The 17,652-nt window shown below is 43.5% G+C and overlaps 1 protein-coding gene across 6 annotated transcripts in view; it reads left to right on the forward strand.

The window, feature by feature from the left end:
• Positions 1–17,652, forward strand: part of RNF220 (ring finger protein 220) — a 192,794-nt gene that overhangs the window by 90,906 nt on the left and 84,236 nt on the right. For 3 of the 6 annotated variants that reach the window (XM_083157465.1, XM_083157466.1, XM_083157469.1), the window contains exon 3: positions 5,835–5,921. The exons of the other annotated variants lie outside the window; for them this stretch is intronic. In XM_083157465.1, the coding sequence (XP_083013591.1) occupies positions 5,835–5,921 (87 nt within the window). The remainder of the gene's footprint in view (positions 1–5,834; positions 5,922–17,652) is intronic. 6 annotated transcript variants of the gene reach the window in all.

Here is a 17,652-nt window from a genome sequence, read left to right on the forward strand (position 1 = left end):
CTAAGTTGGGAAGCATCCACTTGTATTTTTTGGCGCTATATAAGTAAATGATAATAATATTAATAATGATGATGATGATGATGATGAAGATTGGATTGCGACAAGGATGGGGTAGGCTATTTATAGATTTAACTAGAGTACTTGGAATTTAGAATGAACATTCACAGAAAATATGGCAAGCGCATTAAGCAACATGATTGTCTGAATATATATATATTTAAATTACTCGTCTTCTCTATATCGCCTTTTCCCATCCTCAGTCACATCATACTGTAGGCCTCCATTCCTGCCCTGCCTCTCAGCTCGCCAATCCCATCGTTCCATTCCCTGCTCTGAGCGTGCAGTTCTCTTCCGCATGAGTTCCGGATGGTTCTGCCAAAGGAAAGTTGAAGGTCTGCCATTAATTCAAGACTAAAAATGACAAATTCATCTTCTACGACAATTAAATGAAGTCGGTAATTGATGCTAATTGATCTTCAGATGAGAGGGCTCTCACTAGAACTTCAGACACTACCCTTTGGTTCCTAAAAAAAAACACAATAAAAGCACTAACGGAGGTTTTTATACCATCACCGCCTCTCTCCTGCCCTAGATAATTGTCTTTTTACTGGCAGACTTCCGTCCTGCTCCTGTAATAAGACTCTGCGTCAGTGCCAAAGACATCGACAACGTGTTGCTTTAGTGTTTCGTTAGCACCAATGTGGTAAAATGCCAGGGAGGAATGCATTAATCTAGCGAGTTACCATAAAGCACTTAGCTTTGTTCCACGATCCTGGGGTCTCATTGTAAAAATAAAAATACTAAAGAGCGAAACAAAACAATGTACCTTCAGGGTTGTATATTTTTGTTTTACATACACATGTGTGTGTCTCTCTCTCTCTCTTTCTCTCTGTATATATACCAATAAGCCCCCTCGAAGCAAAAGCTTTGAAAGCTAGTGTGCTACATTCTGTGTTTGTGCATGTATGAGAAAGAGATGTAGTTTTACTTTGTGCATGTGTGATAAAGAGATCTAGGGGTAGATTTATTAAGCTCAGTGGAGTGCTAAATTGTCTGGTTTTTATCACGGGCCAATCAGCTCCTACCTGGCATTTTTCAAACCAAGGGGGAGATTCTCTAAGCTAAAAATGCGTTAAAAACTTGTTGACTCACTGCAAAGGACAGCTCTTAACGCAAGAGCTGTCCTTTGCAATAATTATTGCATACTGTATGCGATAATTATGAATGCGATGGGCGGCGATAGGGGGCGGAGCTGGGATGCGGATTTTAGACCATCCCCCCCCAAGCCTGTAACTTCACAGTTAATAGCTGAATGGCCGGTGATAAAAACCAGACACTTTATCACTTCACCGAGCTTAATAAAACTGCCCCATAGTTTCACTATCTGCCAGATTCGGAGACTCACAATCACTAGACATATATATATATATATATATATATATATATATATATATATATAGAGAGAGAGAGAATTTTTGAAAGGAGGGCACTCACCAATTCGCAGATAAAATTTCTTATTTATTCAATTCATTCAAATATTGAACCTCACATAGTCGTCAACGTTTCGGTCCGCATTTCAGACCTTCTTCAAGACTGACAATATAGCAGCAAGAGATCATACTCCAACAGAGACCGTTCTCTGTTGGAGTATGATCTCTTGCTGCTATATTGTCAGTCTTGAAGAAGGTCTGAAATGCGGACCGAAACGTTGACGACTATGTAAGGCATGAGTCTTCAAACTGCGGCCCTCCAGATGTTGTGAAACTACAAATCCCAGCATGCCTTGTCACAGTTTTAACACTCCCTTATAGCAAAACTGTGGCAAGGCATGCTGGGATTTGTAGTTTCACAACATCTGGAGGGCCGCAGTTTGAAGACCCATGATGCCCTTACATCATGGGTCTTCAAACTGCGGCCCTCCAGATGTTGTGAAACTACAAATCCCAGCATGCCTTGCCACAGTTTTGCTATAAGGGAGTGTTAAAACTGTGACAAGGCATGCTGGGATTTGTAGTTTCACAACATTCAATATTTTAATGAATTGAATAAATAAGAAATTTTATCTGCGAATTGGTGAGTGCCCTCCTTTCAAAAATTCTATATTGTGGACTTGTGCCTTGGAGTGAGCACTACCGTGATGAACTATTGAATTGTGTGCGGATTCCTACGTATATATATATATATATATATATATATATATATATATATACTGTATATATTTATATAAGCAATAGCAAGGTGGTAAATGTTTGTCCCAGGTTCCTGGCCTATGTATTTAAAAACCAGAGGAAATGTTTGCTTCTGGCAAAAAAGCCAGAAAAGGGTTCCTGGGGTATGGATGTGATTGAGAAGGAAGGGCTCCATCCATGAGGCCCATTTTGGGCCTCTAAAGCTTCAGCAGGCTAATTAGTGCTTGCTCCTGTAAGAGACTGATATAAGCAGTGTCAGGGCTTGGCTCGGGGTCTCACTACCTGGGGAAACAGGCAACGGCCCTGTTATGATTTACTGACTGTAAGTACTGTGCCTGTGTTTGTGGTAGGGGCATTAGGTCCTACCACCCTGAGAGAGGTAATCTATTATATTTAGTTAGTGCCCAGATGGGCTAGGATTTATTTTTATGTTTTGTTTTATGTACTACACAATAAAACTAGCCACGGCTAGATTGCATGCAAAACCTGGACTGGTGTGCTGTTTTCCTGGATTCTGTGCATTCGGAGGTGCCCATCTACCCCAGTCGAGGGCGCGCCTACCCTGATCTCCTCCCAATATATATGCAAATTCTAACCATTAATATTGAACAAGGAGTTCAGTATACGGCATTATATATTGTCTTTATTAAACATAACACTACCCGGTATAGCTCGGCGCTGCGTCGTATCCAGATGTGCGGCAGTTGCACCTTTTACCCTGGGGCCCGGAAAGTTTTGCAGCCTCCCGGGAGATAATTAGATGACGGAACAATGAAAGCACCAGCAGACGTTACGTCACGGTGGCAGTTATATACCGCATGTTTCATTTGAGCATTATTCAGCTTTATGTAGAAGAGAAAAAAAATCACCCTCTTATTAATTCCTGGTTTTACAAATAACAGTTCACATTACATTTTAATTTGCCAGAGAAAAGACATAAGCAACGTTGGTCCTGCATGTAACTTACAGTAAATCAGGTAGGGAGTATGAAGTGTTGCTGGACACAGCCTAACAACAATAATAATGAGAAACACCGCTCTGTGGCCCGATTACAGGAATTTCTATCATTTTGATACTTAATCCAGTTATTGAACTTGTTCTTGAATAGGACGCGCCCTTGTCTGCTGGGCAATTTGCTAATTAACTCTCTATGCGGCAGTGTCTGCAGGTGCCCACCACCACCCCTCAGGTGCCCCCCGGACTTGTTACTGGATTTATGGCAGCAGCTGTACGTCTTACCACTTAATTTTTATAAGCCCAGAATAAAGCTCCACGGGGGGGCCCCGAGGACTCAGATTTTCTCTACTTAAAATATTACAGTGTTAGCACTTACGCCGGATACAAGAAAGGCCTGTTGTGTTTTTATTTTTTTTAGGGGGGGCTGTTTGTACCCCCACACCTTCCTTTCTTATTAGAGGGGCTTTTCTTTAATCTTGAGCCAGTTTGCCACAATCAGTCGTGGAAGCCATCAGTGTTGGAGTTCAGCCTCTGAGACATTTACGGCATCTTGCCCCCTCCCCACTAAACCCTGTTAGGGCCGAGGCCCAGTCAAAATAACTTTGCACTTAATGTGCAAGACATATTCAGCGATGTTATTGTTTTTTTGGCGTAGCGATAGCCTGCGTTCTCATGAGTACGGCCAATAGCTGAGTGCCAGGTGTAATTGGCAGGCGCACTTTCATTTTCCTTGTTAAAAAACACCTCTAGGTTTACAAAAACAGTCTTTTTAAATCAAGTTTACAATAGCTGGACTATAAATTTAAAAGGTATTGGTGCAGTGGGCCGGGGCCGGCTGCGTGACTTCATAGTGAGGATTTTACGATTGGGTGTTGGCGGAGACCCATGTTTCATTTGTATCACTCTGTATCTTTGTTTTGTAATTTTATCATTGCATAGTTACATTTAATAGGTAATTCAATTGCAGGTGAAGTTAACATACAAAAATTCTCAATAGGATTTAACGTAAAAATAAATTCTCCTGCTGAAGTTGCAAAGTTGGGTGAAATCCCTAAGCTAAAAATGTTGGGACTTTGATCATAACCACTAGGCCACTAGCCACTTTTTCATTATGCTAATTTGGCCAATATAGTTTTTGTGCGAAAAAGTGCAGGTGTATGTGGTGGTTGTGTGAATGGGACAGGTGTTTTAATGGAAGGGGGTAAGGTATTTTTTTTTATTAAGTGGCTTAAAAGCACACAAATACTTTTCTAGTCTGTTATTCAATATTAGTTCATCTGTTGTTTTTTTTTTGCTGTACAGATAGATTTCCTTATTTTCACTCATACTTAACACATGTAAAGCCAGTAGGAATTATAGGGTAAAACACTTAACACCCATTTTGTAAGTGGATTGCAATATAATTTAACACCCTAAAACAGGCGACAATTGAAATTAACAGGTGAAATCCGCAATAAGGTAACACCAATAAAAATGTATCACTTTCGTCTGCAATTGAATGCCAACCTTAGAATACCAGCACTTCATAAATGCATAGCAGTGTTATAAGTCGTAGTTACTGACGAGAAACCAAAAAGTTCAGGAAACACATACACAGTATACTCCGGAATGCAATGTATCACTATATAATTGTTTTCTAATTCTATAGTGACTATCTTGGTTCACCTTGAGACAAGACTAAGGGGGAAATTTAATAGGATGAGAGATTCAGAAAGTGAGAGATTTGGTAAGAAATCTCCAGGTTTTTTTATTTTTTGAAAGCGGCAATTATTTACACTGCAATACCAGTTTAATTTTGAAGTGTAAATGATTGCCGCTTTAAAAAAAAGTGAAGATAGAATACTACATTCGTGTGACGTTGAGAGAGACAGCCCTGCATGGTACATATGGTGGCCGATAATTAACAAAGGGTTTAAACCAGCCAGATCTACCTCTGTCTGCAGCCCCCATCACCCGCACCGGTATTAATCCTGACAAATTTTGACACACGTGTGTAAAGCACAGCGATAAATCAGGTGCGGAGAGGCGAGAAGAGGGGGGCAGCGACAGCTGGGGGCTGCAGGAAGCATACAAGTATATTACACAGATAATGTGTTTGACGTATTAATAAAAGCTGCAGCATTGTTCCGTCCTGGGCGATAGGAAATGCCGATAAACTATGACAGATTACATATTGATGAAATCCAGAACTTTCCAATCATGTTCACAGGCACTTTTATCCCTCTGACTGATGGATAATAATACCTTCTGTCAACACTTAGGGGCCCTGGTCAAGAGGCCAAGTTGTCCAGACGTAAGCGTTAAAAACTTCGGGTTGGTGCAGGTCTGGTCTGGTCTGCATCCAGTCGCCCATTATTAGTCACCCTGCAGCACTGCGTGGGTCGCGGAGCCTTATTATATTTTACCGTCATGCAACATTCCAACTTTATTATACTGAAATCCTATTGGACACACAATACAACTGATCACTCATTCATTATGATGTGCAAACTGAAAAAAATATGTTATATACCATGTGTGTGAGTTTATATTTCCAGCTTATAGATTTCCTTTAAGAAAAGTTAATGATGCTTTCATTTTAGAATGTTTTGCAATTTGCTGTGTTTTAGTAAATGACGTACAGTATATAATGTGCCCAAATCAATAATTTTTTTTTGTATATTTACTCATATATTTATTTATTTACAGTTTCTTATATAGCGCAGCAGATTCCGTTGCGCTTTACAATTGGAAACAGTGATAAAACAAACTGGCTAGTAGCAAACCAACATAGAGGTAGGAGGGCCCTGCTCGCCAGTTTATAATCTATATACATACATTGTATAATATAATATAAATGCACAGAATTTAGGGGACTATAAAACTTTATGCCACCCATCTTCCCAGTGAGACTTTCTGACATACTTACAAGATACTGAGCAGTGCAGTAATATCACTGTAATCATTGGTGTTCAGTAACATTAATTTGTGGTTCAGATCTGCTCTAGACTTATTGCGTCCAATCAGCAATTAGCTTTTTCAAATGACACAATGAAAGTCATCATCTGATTGGTTGCTATGGTCTAAAGTGCAGATCTGTACCCTATCGTAATGTTAGGAAAGGATCATTCTTTAGATGATATCCAGAATGTATAAATTTAGCGGGGTATGTAGAAGGCAAGTAAAATGCAATTTTGTATTGTTATACATGTTTATATATAATTGCATGACATGTCTGATATAAGGGGGACGCAACAAATTTGGGTTTGCGAGTTTATTTAATTATTTATTTATTTTCAAATATGTAGTTATTTGTTTCACACGCTAACTACCCCCCAGCCAGCAATTATTGTAGTTTTAGGGATAAATTTACTAAAGCTTCTTAAAATTAAAAGAGTTGATGTTTTTACAATAGCAACTATCTATCGTTTCTATCTATCTATCTATCTATCTATCTATCTATCTATCTATCTATCTATCATTTCTGTTGCATCCTAGAAATTGATAGCCAGAATCTATCTATCACCTCTTTTAATATTTAGCGTTAGTAAATGGATCCAGATACATTCTAGAATTGTATATCATCAATTCGTGTTCATACATTGTTATTGTAAGCGTTGAATATTGTTGGTCCAATTGTCATTCTGAGGGCCGGATGTATCAAGCTTCAATAAGTGATAAAGTGGACAGTGATAAACAACCAGCCAATCCGCTCCCAACTGTCAAATTACAGTCTGGGTTTGACATGCCAGTTGGGAGCTGATTGTTTATCACTCTCCACTTTATCACTTTCTGAAGCTTGATACATCTGGCCCACTAGTCTTTGTTACTCTATTATCCTAGTCTTTGCGTGATGACTATTGGTGCCCCCCCCCCCCCCCCCCCCCCGGCTTACGTTACTCTGAGGGGCCGACATGTTAAATTGTTGAATTTAAACACGAGTTTAAAAATATCCGCTTAGTCTCTCTTGTAGATGTGTTTAGTTTTATCCGAGTTCTGCCTGTTCCACCAGGATCCTCGGAGTGTGACTGCTAGATGTAAAATGCTAAAATACACAGCCCCAAGACATAAAGAAGCTACTACTTAGTGGTCCTGCTTACAGCTCGTTCATTACTGGCACATACGTTCTGGTCACATAATATTTATTCACATGTGCGGGTGATGTGGTGGGGGGCAGACAGAGAAAGAGGGGGCGCGAGTGAAAGGCTGTTCTCTGAACGCTATACAAATACAGGATCCTTAGGAGACGGAGGGAGGGGGCCAAGCGCGAGGACTGTTCTCTGCAGCTCATTAAGCACAGCCATAAAATATTAATAGTTATTGTCCCTCTATTTATTGGTAATTATCCTCCTGGAATAAAATCTGCTAGTCCTCAGAAATGTCTTTTAAGCAGCAGTTTTTTTTTATTAATCCAGTATTATTAAGCACACATTAAAAAAAAAAACCTCGGTAGCAGAGTTCCCTCCAACCGGCTGCGCGCACCCCCCATGGCTCCGGGAATGCGGCACCTGTAATAAAGTGAGCTGCTTTTTGATGTAGCATGAGGGCCGCTTAATTATGTCACCTGCTTGTAGTTTGTTTGGAGCAATTTAGGGAGTTCCACCTGCACTGCTGGAAGGCACAAGGCAGCTGTCCGGCGTAACGGGACATGTGGCGGACCTTGCCGCCGCTTTGGCAGGGTCGCCGGCAGCTGCGCGACAGACAGCCGTCGGCACAATATATATATATTTTTTTTTCTAGTTAACCCTGTTCACTGCCAGCATTGCTTCTAAAGAGTTAATACGAAATTGAGTCTTGGGTGGATACACGCTATGAGATTATCTTTCCAATCTAGCTGGCCGAAACAAAAATCTTGTAATATCTGGGAATGAATTGCGATGAACCATTTGCTCCCAAAAGCTGGAAAATGGACACTAAGCGGTTAAATCAGAAGTTTTCCTGAATGACCTTTTTTGTCTCTTTTCCATGTTTGGTAACAAACGGTCTATTGCCATTTGTTCCCAGAAATGACCAGATTTTCATCAGATTGGAAAGAAAATTGGAACATCCTGACAGTCGGAACCCTGGGCCGTTTTTGTTGAACTCGGCCGTAACTCAAAAGCTGGAATTCAATATTCCGGCTGTTGAGTGTCGTCATCAGAGAAAACGGCTACGGAGTTTCGCTAGTTCCGGCGGCGGAAATAGCTTCCGGGATTGAACCCCCCCATTGTATGTATTCAGCATGAATGACCTGAAATTAAACTTGCAAGTAAAATCATCTCAGTGAGTCAGTGGAAGAGTGCGCGGGTTACCGTCAAGTCTTCGTCATACCCCCCAACATCGATAATACAGACTAATTTTTGCTTGACCGTAAATGTTTGAAGAAAAATAGACGTGTATATAAGGAGAAAATCCATCTCCTTATCTTTAGTTTATTACAATGCAGATATGTGACATACATTTGCTTGCAGATAATGGTTTTATTCCATTCTGCAGTTGGGTATTAGACGCCGGCTCTGACGGTACTGTAAAATATAAAATATATCCAAAGTTCCATCTTTACTAGGTCATTAAAGTCCACTTTATTTACTGTGCCTGTATTCTAATTACTGCACGCTGACACTTAGCTCACACAATTACAGGCAAAAAAATGACTGGCACGCCATTAGCAGATTACGTCTGACAAACACAGGCCGTATTTTAAACAGCTCTCCATACTTATGCTGCCGGTGCCTATTTTTCGCCTTGATAAATAGCCTGTGAGTGTTTCCCATTATCTGGGGAGACGATCACGTCTTGTTTAGTGCGGGTCCCCAGCTTGAAGCCGCTGTAGTGTCATCTCCACCCCCCCTCGCTCTAGAATGAACATGCTAATAAATACTTAGAAATGAAATGATCCATCTCCCAGTGCCCTCCCCTACGTACCTCTACCCTTTCCCACTACCTCCCTATTTAATCAGCCTCTTGTCACAGCCAGAAGCGGGGTGGCATTTTTGTGAAGAATCTGTTAGCTAAAAAATGTTGTCATCCCTATTTCCTAGTTATCAGTCTGGCTTCTGCCGCCTTCCCACCTTCCCCACCTCTCTCCTCTCCCCTCGCCACCCCGAGATTAACGCAGGATCATAACGCTGTGTATCCGTCCACGATAAACCTTATCCATTACCCAGAGATGCTGCAGGCCTGTCCCTTCTCACCTCGCCCATTTATCATCTTTAACTCTGACAGACGCACGCCGGGGGCCTTCAAATTTATCTCATTGCGCCTATGGCGAGGACGATCCATCAAAAGCAGATGAGATGGGGAGACAGGAGCGGGAAGTAAAGGAAGGGGGGGGGGGGGGGGAGTGCAAGGTGAGGGGAGCGGCTGCTGTCCTGAATACATATTCCTTGGGGAATAGGTGGTGGAGAACGTCAGGTGAAGTAGAGGGTTGTTGTTGTTTTTTTTAACTCCCCGCCCATCAGCTGTGAAAATTGGACGATCAGTCTTGGGTGACATCTTCTGATTTACTTCCCGGGTGTAAACACAGCTTGGGCATAAATGTGTCTATAAGAAAAACATTAGTGGCTCATATGACATCAGTTCACCCACCGTAGATTGATTGGCAAGTGGGATGATTGGCAGGGAAATGTTCTGCCTTGGCTAAAGGGATGATGTCTGCAAGAGACAATATTGCTTTCAGTATGTGGGCTTTTTTCTATATCTTGTATATATATATATATATATATATATTTTTTTTTTTTTACTTTTTCCCCGTTATCTCCATTTTATAACTCTTGAATACTTAGTACATCTCCCCCATTATGTGTCATGTTATAAAATCCAAAAGTATTCTTTATAGAAATATAAAGAACTTTGCCCTTTAAATCGCTCCTTCATCCAAAATGTGGGGGAACGCCAATCTCAGTGGCCACCCAGCATGCCGGGTCCCTCTCCGTTATGTGATGGCAAAGTTTTTGTCATCGCATCGCAAAAATGCAATGCCTTCCCAATACTAGGGGTAGCCCTCTGTCTGCGAATTTAGACGCAAGGCCCTCATTTACCAGCTTGCATTGGCTGTGTGTGACATCACGCACCAACTGCAAACCGACCCGAAAACGGTCCAGCCCCTCCTGCGTTCTCCAAAACGCGCCTACCCAATGCCACACCGCTGCCCGTCGCCACATGTGCAGTTGTGAGTAAATCACTGATTACCATTTTTTACATATTTTCGTGGCTAACTGAATTAGCCCCATTATGCGGTTTAGTGAAAGCTAATTAATGGGAACTCTCAGTGGCACAAGGAAATGTACAAAATGATGTACATTACAGAAGAGGCAGCAGAAGTCAGACGGAGATGTACGACTTTACCTGAAAAGCAGCATATTCTTGGCCAGCACCTCTGCCAGAGTCAGCAAGTGTCTTAATACACTACAAAACCCGCATGTTCTCACGAATGAACTGCAGCAATGGAGTCAGAATGTCACACTTTCGAAAATTGAATGTACTTGTTTCTCGCTCTTAGATAATTCTGTCTAACAAAAGGATCACCGCTGATGGGGAAAAGACGAACGCTGAATAATATTGACATTATTCATTTATCTAATTTGGCAGTCATTGAGGCGTGAGGACAATTTCAGTACAATATTCATGTTGTTTCTTAGGCTAGCACTTCGGCCTTTTTACTTTGGCCTGCTTTGTCTCTTGTCTCCTGTACGACCGACCAAACTGATCACAAATTCCTGGATAATGTTGACGTCCAAATTCGACACATTTCCAGATCATGCTGTTTTCTGTTGATGTTGTTTATGTGTTTTGTTGAATCCTCAATCCTCATTGGTTTAGGGGCCAGATACCAGAAAGCAGAGGCGTACCTAGATATTATTAGGCCCCATAGCAAAAGTTTGTTAGGGCCCCCTACTTAGCAACTGATGGTGATAAATGTATGTAAAACGTATTAGTTAGAAAGCAAATATGGGCCTCCTTAACCTCTGGGCCCCATAGCAGCTGCACCACTTGCACCTATGGTAGTTATGCCCTTGCCAGAAAGCCTCCACATCTCAAACCTAGCAACAGGCATGAACCAGTTAAGTTATTTTAGAAGTTCACGGCCTGGACGGATTTTATTTGCTTACGGTAATAAGGATGTTTTATCGGGCTGCAGGCTGGTGAGCGACGATTTATCACCTCCTGAATATCAATGTATCTAACAGTTTGTATATAGATACATGATTGTAGCATATTGCACTAACGTGAGGTTTGGAATGCCTACATAAATCTCACCGTAAACACACTCAGGGCGGTATTATATGTCGGGCGCTATATCCGACAGGAGAAACAGCACCCGCCGCCTATTCAATGCTGCCATTTCCGACAGTATTGAAGGCGGATTTCGACAAAAGAGATCCAACTTTAAAACCAGTCGGATTTGTTTTGTCGGAAACGGACGTGGATTGGCGAATTCACGGCCATCTCTCGACAATCTACGGCCGTTTCTCAACAATCCACGTCCGTTTCTCGACAATCTACAGTCGTTTCTCGACAATCCACAGCCTTTTCCCGACAACCCACGGGCGGTTTTTGAAGACACGCCCCATTTTCGACACTCGGCAGGCGGAACATTGAATTCCGCCTGGCGAGAAACTGCAGAGCTGGGCGAAAATGAGCCAGGATTCCGACTGTCTCAGTCTGTGCAAATAGGAGTAGCGTACCGTTCCAAAAAACTGAGACAGAACCAGGCTGGACGAGGCTGGCGCTGACGTCATAGGCCCTCACTTATAATGCCTGGGCACGCCTGTGCTTTTCCTGATACTCCTAGAAAACAGCCGGTAATCACCCCCTCCCCCCTCCAAACGCCAGCTTCCTGTCAGTCACATTGCGGAAGGATTGCGATTACGGTATATACACTATTTCTGTTGCTATTTGTCTTGCGCATGCTCAATCTGCGAATTCGCACAACAGGGATCAGCCCTGAATCAGGACCTATATCAGCACGGTGTGACTCCTGTATTCCAACACATCGCCATCATTGAATCTACTTCATATTGACACCTGTATTGTAACATTGTGTTGTCACTCCACATTGCAGCAAGACCTCTTATTTCAGCACAGTGTTACACCCAGAACCTTATTCCAGCAACATGTGGCCCTTATCCCGGCACCATGTGGCCCTAATCCCGGCACCATGTGTCCCTAATCCCAGCACCATGTGGCCCTAATCCCAGCACCATGTGGCCCTTATCCCAGCACCATGTGGCCCTTATCCCAGCACCATGTGGCCCTAATCCCAGCACCATGTGGCCATTATCCCAGCACCATGTGGCCCCTATCACAGCACCATGTGGCCCTTATCCCAGCACCATGTGGCCCTTATCCTAGCACCATATCACCTTTATCCCAGCACCATGTTGCCCTTATCCCAGCACCATGTGGCCCTTATCCCAGCACCATGTGGCCCTAATACCAGCACCATGTGGCTCTTATCCCAGCACCATGTGGTCCTAATCCCAGCACCATGTGGCCCTTATCCCAGCACCATGTGGCCCTTATCCCAGCACCATGTGGCCCTTATCCCAGCACAATGTGACCTTTATCCCAGAACAATGTGACCTTTATCCCAGCACCATGTGGCCCTTATCCCAGCACCATGTGGCCCTTATCCCAGCACCATGTGCCCTTATCCAAGCACCATGTGGCCCTTATCCCAGCACCATATGAGCCACAGAATCCCAGCTCTCTGGACACTTGGACAGCTGATTTCACATGTCTGTCATCCATATGTTTCCTGGAGAATGTTCTCCTTTTACCAAACTTCTAACTTTCCTGCCTTAAACTGTAAAATGCAGGGGAGATGGGTGGGGTGAGGGGTCTCTGAGTTGGTCCAGAAGGGGTGCTTGGCTAATTAAGGTGGCACTTGTTAGTGATGCCCTTGTGCGCTGGGTCAGGCCTCATGGGGCATGTCGGTTCTGTAACGGTTCTCTTAGGATGCAGCGCACAGAATGATTCCAGCAGAGAGCACAACCGAGATTCATCTCCTGATTAAACAAAGGGCTTCTGTCAACATGGGTACAATTAAGTAATATAGACTTAATTACAAAGTGCTGGATTTTGTTCTAATGAATGAAATGGAGCTATGGTGCCTGTGAGCAGGGCGATGCAGCGTGCAAGTGGAGAGGCTGAAACCTGGGGGAAGGAGGGGTCTTCTCTGAATGACAATCGATTATCCATTTCTCAAAGTCATTTAGCAGCCCAGAAGTGCAGAATAAAGTGCCAGTGGCTGGAATGGGCATTCTGTATGCGTCCTCATGTGCGCATGGTGGAGGGAGAGGTGACAGAAGTGATGGGGGGAGAGGTGACAGAAGTGAGGGGGGTTACTGAGTGGCGGAGAGGCAATACTGACACTGCCTGTGCTCTGCCCTTCCCTGCTTCCTCGCTGTTACTGCCACACATTGGTTGTGTCAGGAGAGATGTGCTGGATTACACATCTTATACGGTAGCAAATCCTCATATATGTAGTGTTTACCTTATGTCTGTCTATCCATCTGTCTATCTATCTGTCTATCTATTAATCTGTCTATTCATCCAATTGTCTGTCTCTTCTTTATCTATCTATCTATCTATCTATATATCTATATATATATATATATTTTTCTCCATCATACATCTATCTATCTATCTATCTCTCCTTGCGCTTGCGTGAGTCCCCTTACTTACTACGGAGCTCCCAGCCAGTCCCCACCGCCCGATTCCACCTCCCTGCTCCCCCCCTAACCCTGCCTGTCTCCCTGAAGTGGAGACCAACCCTGCCCATCTCCCTGAAGCAGAGACGGGCAGGGTTTGTGTCCCCCGCCGCCAGGAAACTGGGACGTGTGGGACACTCCGAGTCCCAGTCAGATATGGAGCGCCGGCTTGCCAGCGGGGGCGTTCTGAAGTGCCCCAGCGCTGGCTGAGAGGTGCTCCATCTGTATCTATCTATCTATCTATCTATCTATCTATCTATCTATCTATATCTAGTCATGTCTATGTATCTATGTATCAGTGTGGTAGATGTATGAAGCAGTAATAAGGGAGGAGAAGTGATAAAGTGCATATACTTTACCACCGGCCAATCATCATCTGACTGTTTTGTTACAGGCTGGGTTTAAAAAAGGAACAGTTGGGAGTTGATTGGCCAGTGATAAAATATTAGGCACTTTATCACTTCTCCCTTATCACTGCTTCATACATCTACCTCTATCTATCTATCTATCTATCTATCTATCTATCTATCTATCTATCTATTCATATCTATATTTCTACCTGTATCTAGTCTAGTAACACATCTCTATCTCTCTTTCTCCTCGGCCAGATGTACTAAGTTTAAAAAGTGATAAAATGGAGAGTGATAAACCACCAGCCAATCAGCTCCTCCCTGTCAGTTTCCAAACACAGCCTGTGACATATCAGGCAGGAGCTGATTGGCTGGTGGTTTATCACTCTCCATTTTATCACCTTTCAAGCTTAGTGCATCTGGCCCTCTCTCTCTCTAGCCAGCTAATAAGGAAATAATTGTTTGCAGCATATAGTGATTACAGTGGGGAACATTATGACTTTTGGGTGGCTTAGGCTGATTTCACACAGAAATGTCATAAGATCGCCCATCCCTTTGTAGTATACCCTTACACCCCACCCCGTTCCCCTGGGTTTGGGACTCTAGCCCTTTTTCATGTGTGTCTTTTAGTTGTGAAGCAAAATCAATGCTGAGATGGAGATGTGGCAGATGGGAAGGGGACACATCTGGGATGTCGGTACATTCAGTGGTGATAATAATGCAGCAGCAGTGAACGCTCAGCACATCACACCTCTGCTTATCATGTAGTTGTGGTTTCAGCGCTAGATTCTGGCTTTTTTAAATTTTTCTATGATTGCCCCTATTTTGTTGGTGCAAAGTGTACAGATATAAGTATGACACTGGCACAGTGGCATCTACAGTGAGCATCAGACTTCTAATGTGAGAGGGATAAAAACATTTGGGAGAGTGCGTGCAAGAGTGTAATCAGGCGCAGGACCTGATTCACAGCGCAGAATAAACTGCATGGAGGACAATAGCTGGATTATTATGTGACAGGGTGATAAGCTCATTTAATTGTGTATAAGTATTACTAAGCCCCACCCCCAGTAGGGTGCTGGGACTACTGTATATACTCATCTCACATCTAATACAGACTGACACACTGTACAACACCTAGTACAATGCAGCAGACTCTTGTCCATTGCGCATCACTTGTTTTATAGCAGGATGGTACAGCATGGCTCACTTTCTGGTTTCTTTGTGCGATGTTCTGCAGAATACACCTGCCGTTATCTGGCAATGGCTCGTTAGGACGTGGCAATGTTCTGCAGAATTCGCATTGCACCGTCCATACAGGCCGCACGGTGCAACGGACGATGGTGCGATGTAGCAATTTCTACCACATGTGAAATGCATGCCGACGTTCCCTGACTCACCCCATTGTGCACGCAACAGGACTGCCCAAGGAACAACCTGCAGGAGCGCGTGATCACAGACACACACTGAGCGCTGTGGCCGATATTTTGATCCAATATCGTCCGATTAATCACCTAGCACACAGGTTCTCAAAGTCAGTCCTCAGCATAGGCGAATCTAGGGGGTGGTCCGGGGGTGCACAGGACCACCCATTAGCCCATTTTGTAGCTGAGGGATGGGGCTTTCCAACGAGCCCAGCCCCGTGTCTCTAGCCCCCTGGGAACCGGAGATACGGCCAGGCAAAGCTGGAACATTTTCCCTATAGGATAACATGGGACCCGCTAATTCCAACCCCCACCCAGTTCAACGGCTGCCAGATCCCCCTTCAGCATCACTGAAGTTCGAGGTTGATCTCAGTCGAACCCAAATCGCTGGGCCTTCAATCTGATACCAGGCTGGATCCATATGGGTTAATTGGTTCCAGGGATATTGAGGTTAAACCGTTTTTTTTTTTTTTTTTGGGTACTATGGTGTGCGGCATCATGTGTAATGGGTACTATGGTGTGCGGCATCATGTGTAATGGGTACTATGGTGTGCGGCATCATGTGTAATGGGTACTATGGTGTGCGGCATCATGTGTAATGGGTACTATGGTGCCATCAAGCAAGAACCCCCTAGCAATGAGCACGTAGGTAAGCAGCACTTATGTGGCAAATATGTAATGGGCATCATGATGTGTGGCCTTATGTGTAATGGGCATTACGGTGTGTGGCTTTATGTGTAATGGGTATTACGGAGTTTGCTAAACTGTGTAATGGGCATTACTGTGTATGGTCTAAAGTGTAATACCACACCCCTTTTTGTGATGCCACGCCCTTCCCATGTGATCCTTCCCATGAGGCCACGCCCCTTTTTGCCGCGCCGCTACGCCGCTCAAAGGTTCCCCTGCTGTTATGTCTAAATCTGGGACCACCCATTAACATAATTCTAGATTCGCCTATGGTCCTCAGGACCCTACACAGCGCATGTGTTGCAGGTCTCCTCACAGAATCACAAGTGAAATAATTAGCTCCACCTGTGGATCTTTTAAAATGTGTCAGTGAGTAATGAGTGCACCTGTCGGGTGACCTAGAAATAGTGAACTGTGTAGGGTTCTGAGGACCTAGTTTGAGAACCACTGGCCTAGTGTGTACCGGGCTTAATGTGGCCTGACCTCCTGGCCCATTAAATAAAGTACATAGGGCGAGATGTACTAAGCCTTGAAAAGTTGTAAAACGGAGAATGATAAATCACAGACGGATCAGCTCCAAACTGACATTTTTCAATCTGATTCGATTATTTTCTAGATTAAGGTGCTAAATAAATAAGAAGTAAAATCTGATTGGTTGCTATGGGCAACATACTATCTTCAATACAACTCCCATCTTAGTAGATTTACCCCTTACAATATAGATTTAAAAGTGATCTATGCTTAAGCACAGGTGAATTAACACTACGTCATTCATTCTGAGTAAGCGATCTGTGCTCAGCCATGGATATACTAAAAACCTGGACCGTCAGAGTTCCTTGAGGACTGTGTTTGTGAACCTATGGCCTAGGGCAGTGGCTCTCAACCTCAGTCCTCAGGACCCCCAACAGTGCCCGTTTTCCATGTCTCCTCACAGAATCACAAGTGAAATAATTAGCTCCACCTGTGGATCTTTTAAAATGTGTCAGTCAGTAATGAGTGCACCTGCGCACTTGCTGGGTGACTTGGAAAACGTGAACACGGTGGAGGTACTGGAGGACCGAGTTTGAGAACCACTGGCCTAGGGTACCAAGCTGAATTGGACACACAGTGAAATGAATAGTTTAATAGGGTGTATTATTCCCCAGGTGTTAAAGGTGACGGTTCCGGGTTAGTGCAAATCGATGTTCTGCGTGGCTGTCCCACGTTTCTCCATCATCCCCCCTTTTTGCTCTATCTTCCTCTCGTTTTTGAGATTCTGAAGTTCCTCTCATTTAGGATTCATTGTCTTGTCAGGCCCCAGTTATCCGCTGCGCGTTGGAATCATGAATCACCGTCGCCCCTGCTACCATACTTTAGCAAAGACAAAAAAATTGCA

Source organism: Crinia signifera, chromosome 8, assembly GCF_055691185.1.
Source record: "Crinia signifera chromosome 8, ASM5569118v1, whole genome shotgun sequence".
Lineage (NCBI taxonomy): Eukaryota > Metazoa > Chordata > Amphibia > Anura > Myobatrachidae > Crinia > Crinia signifera.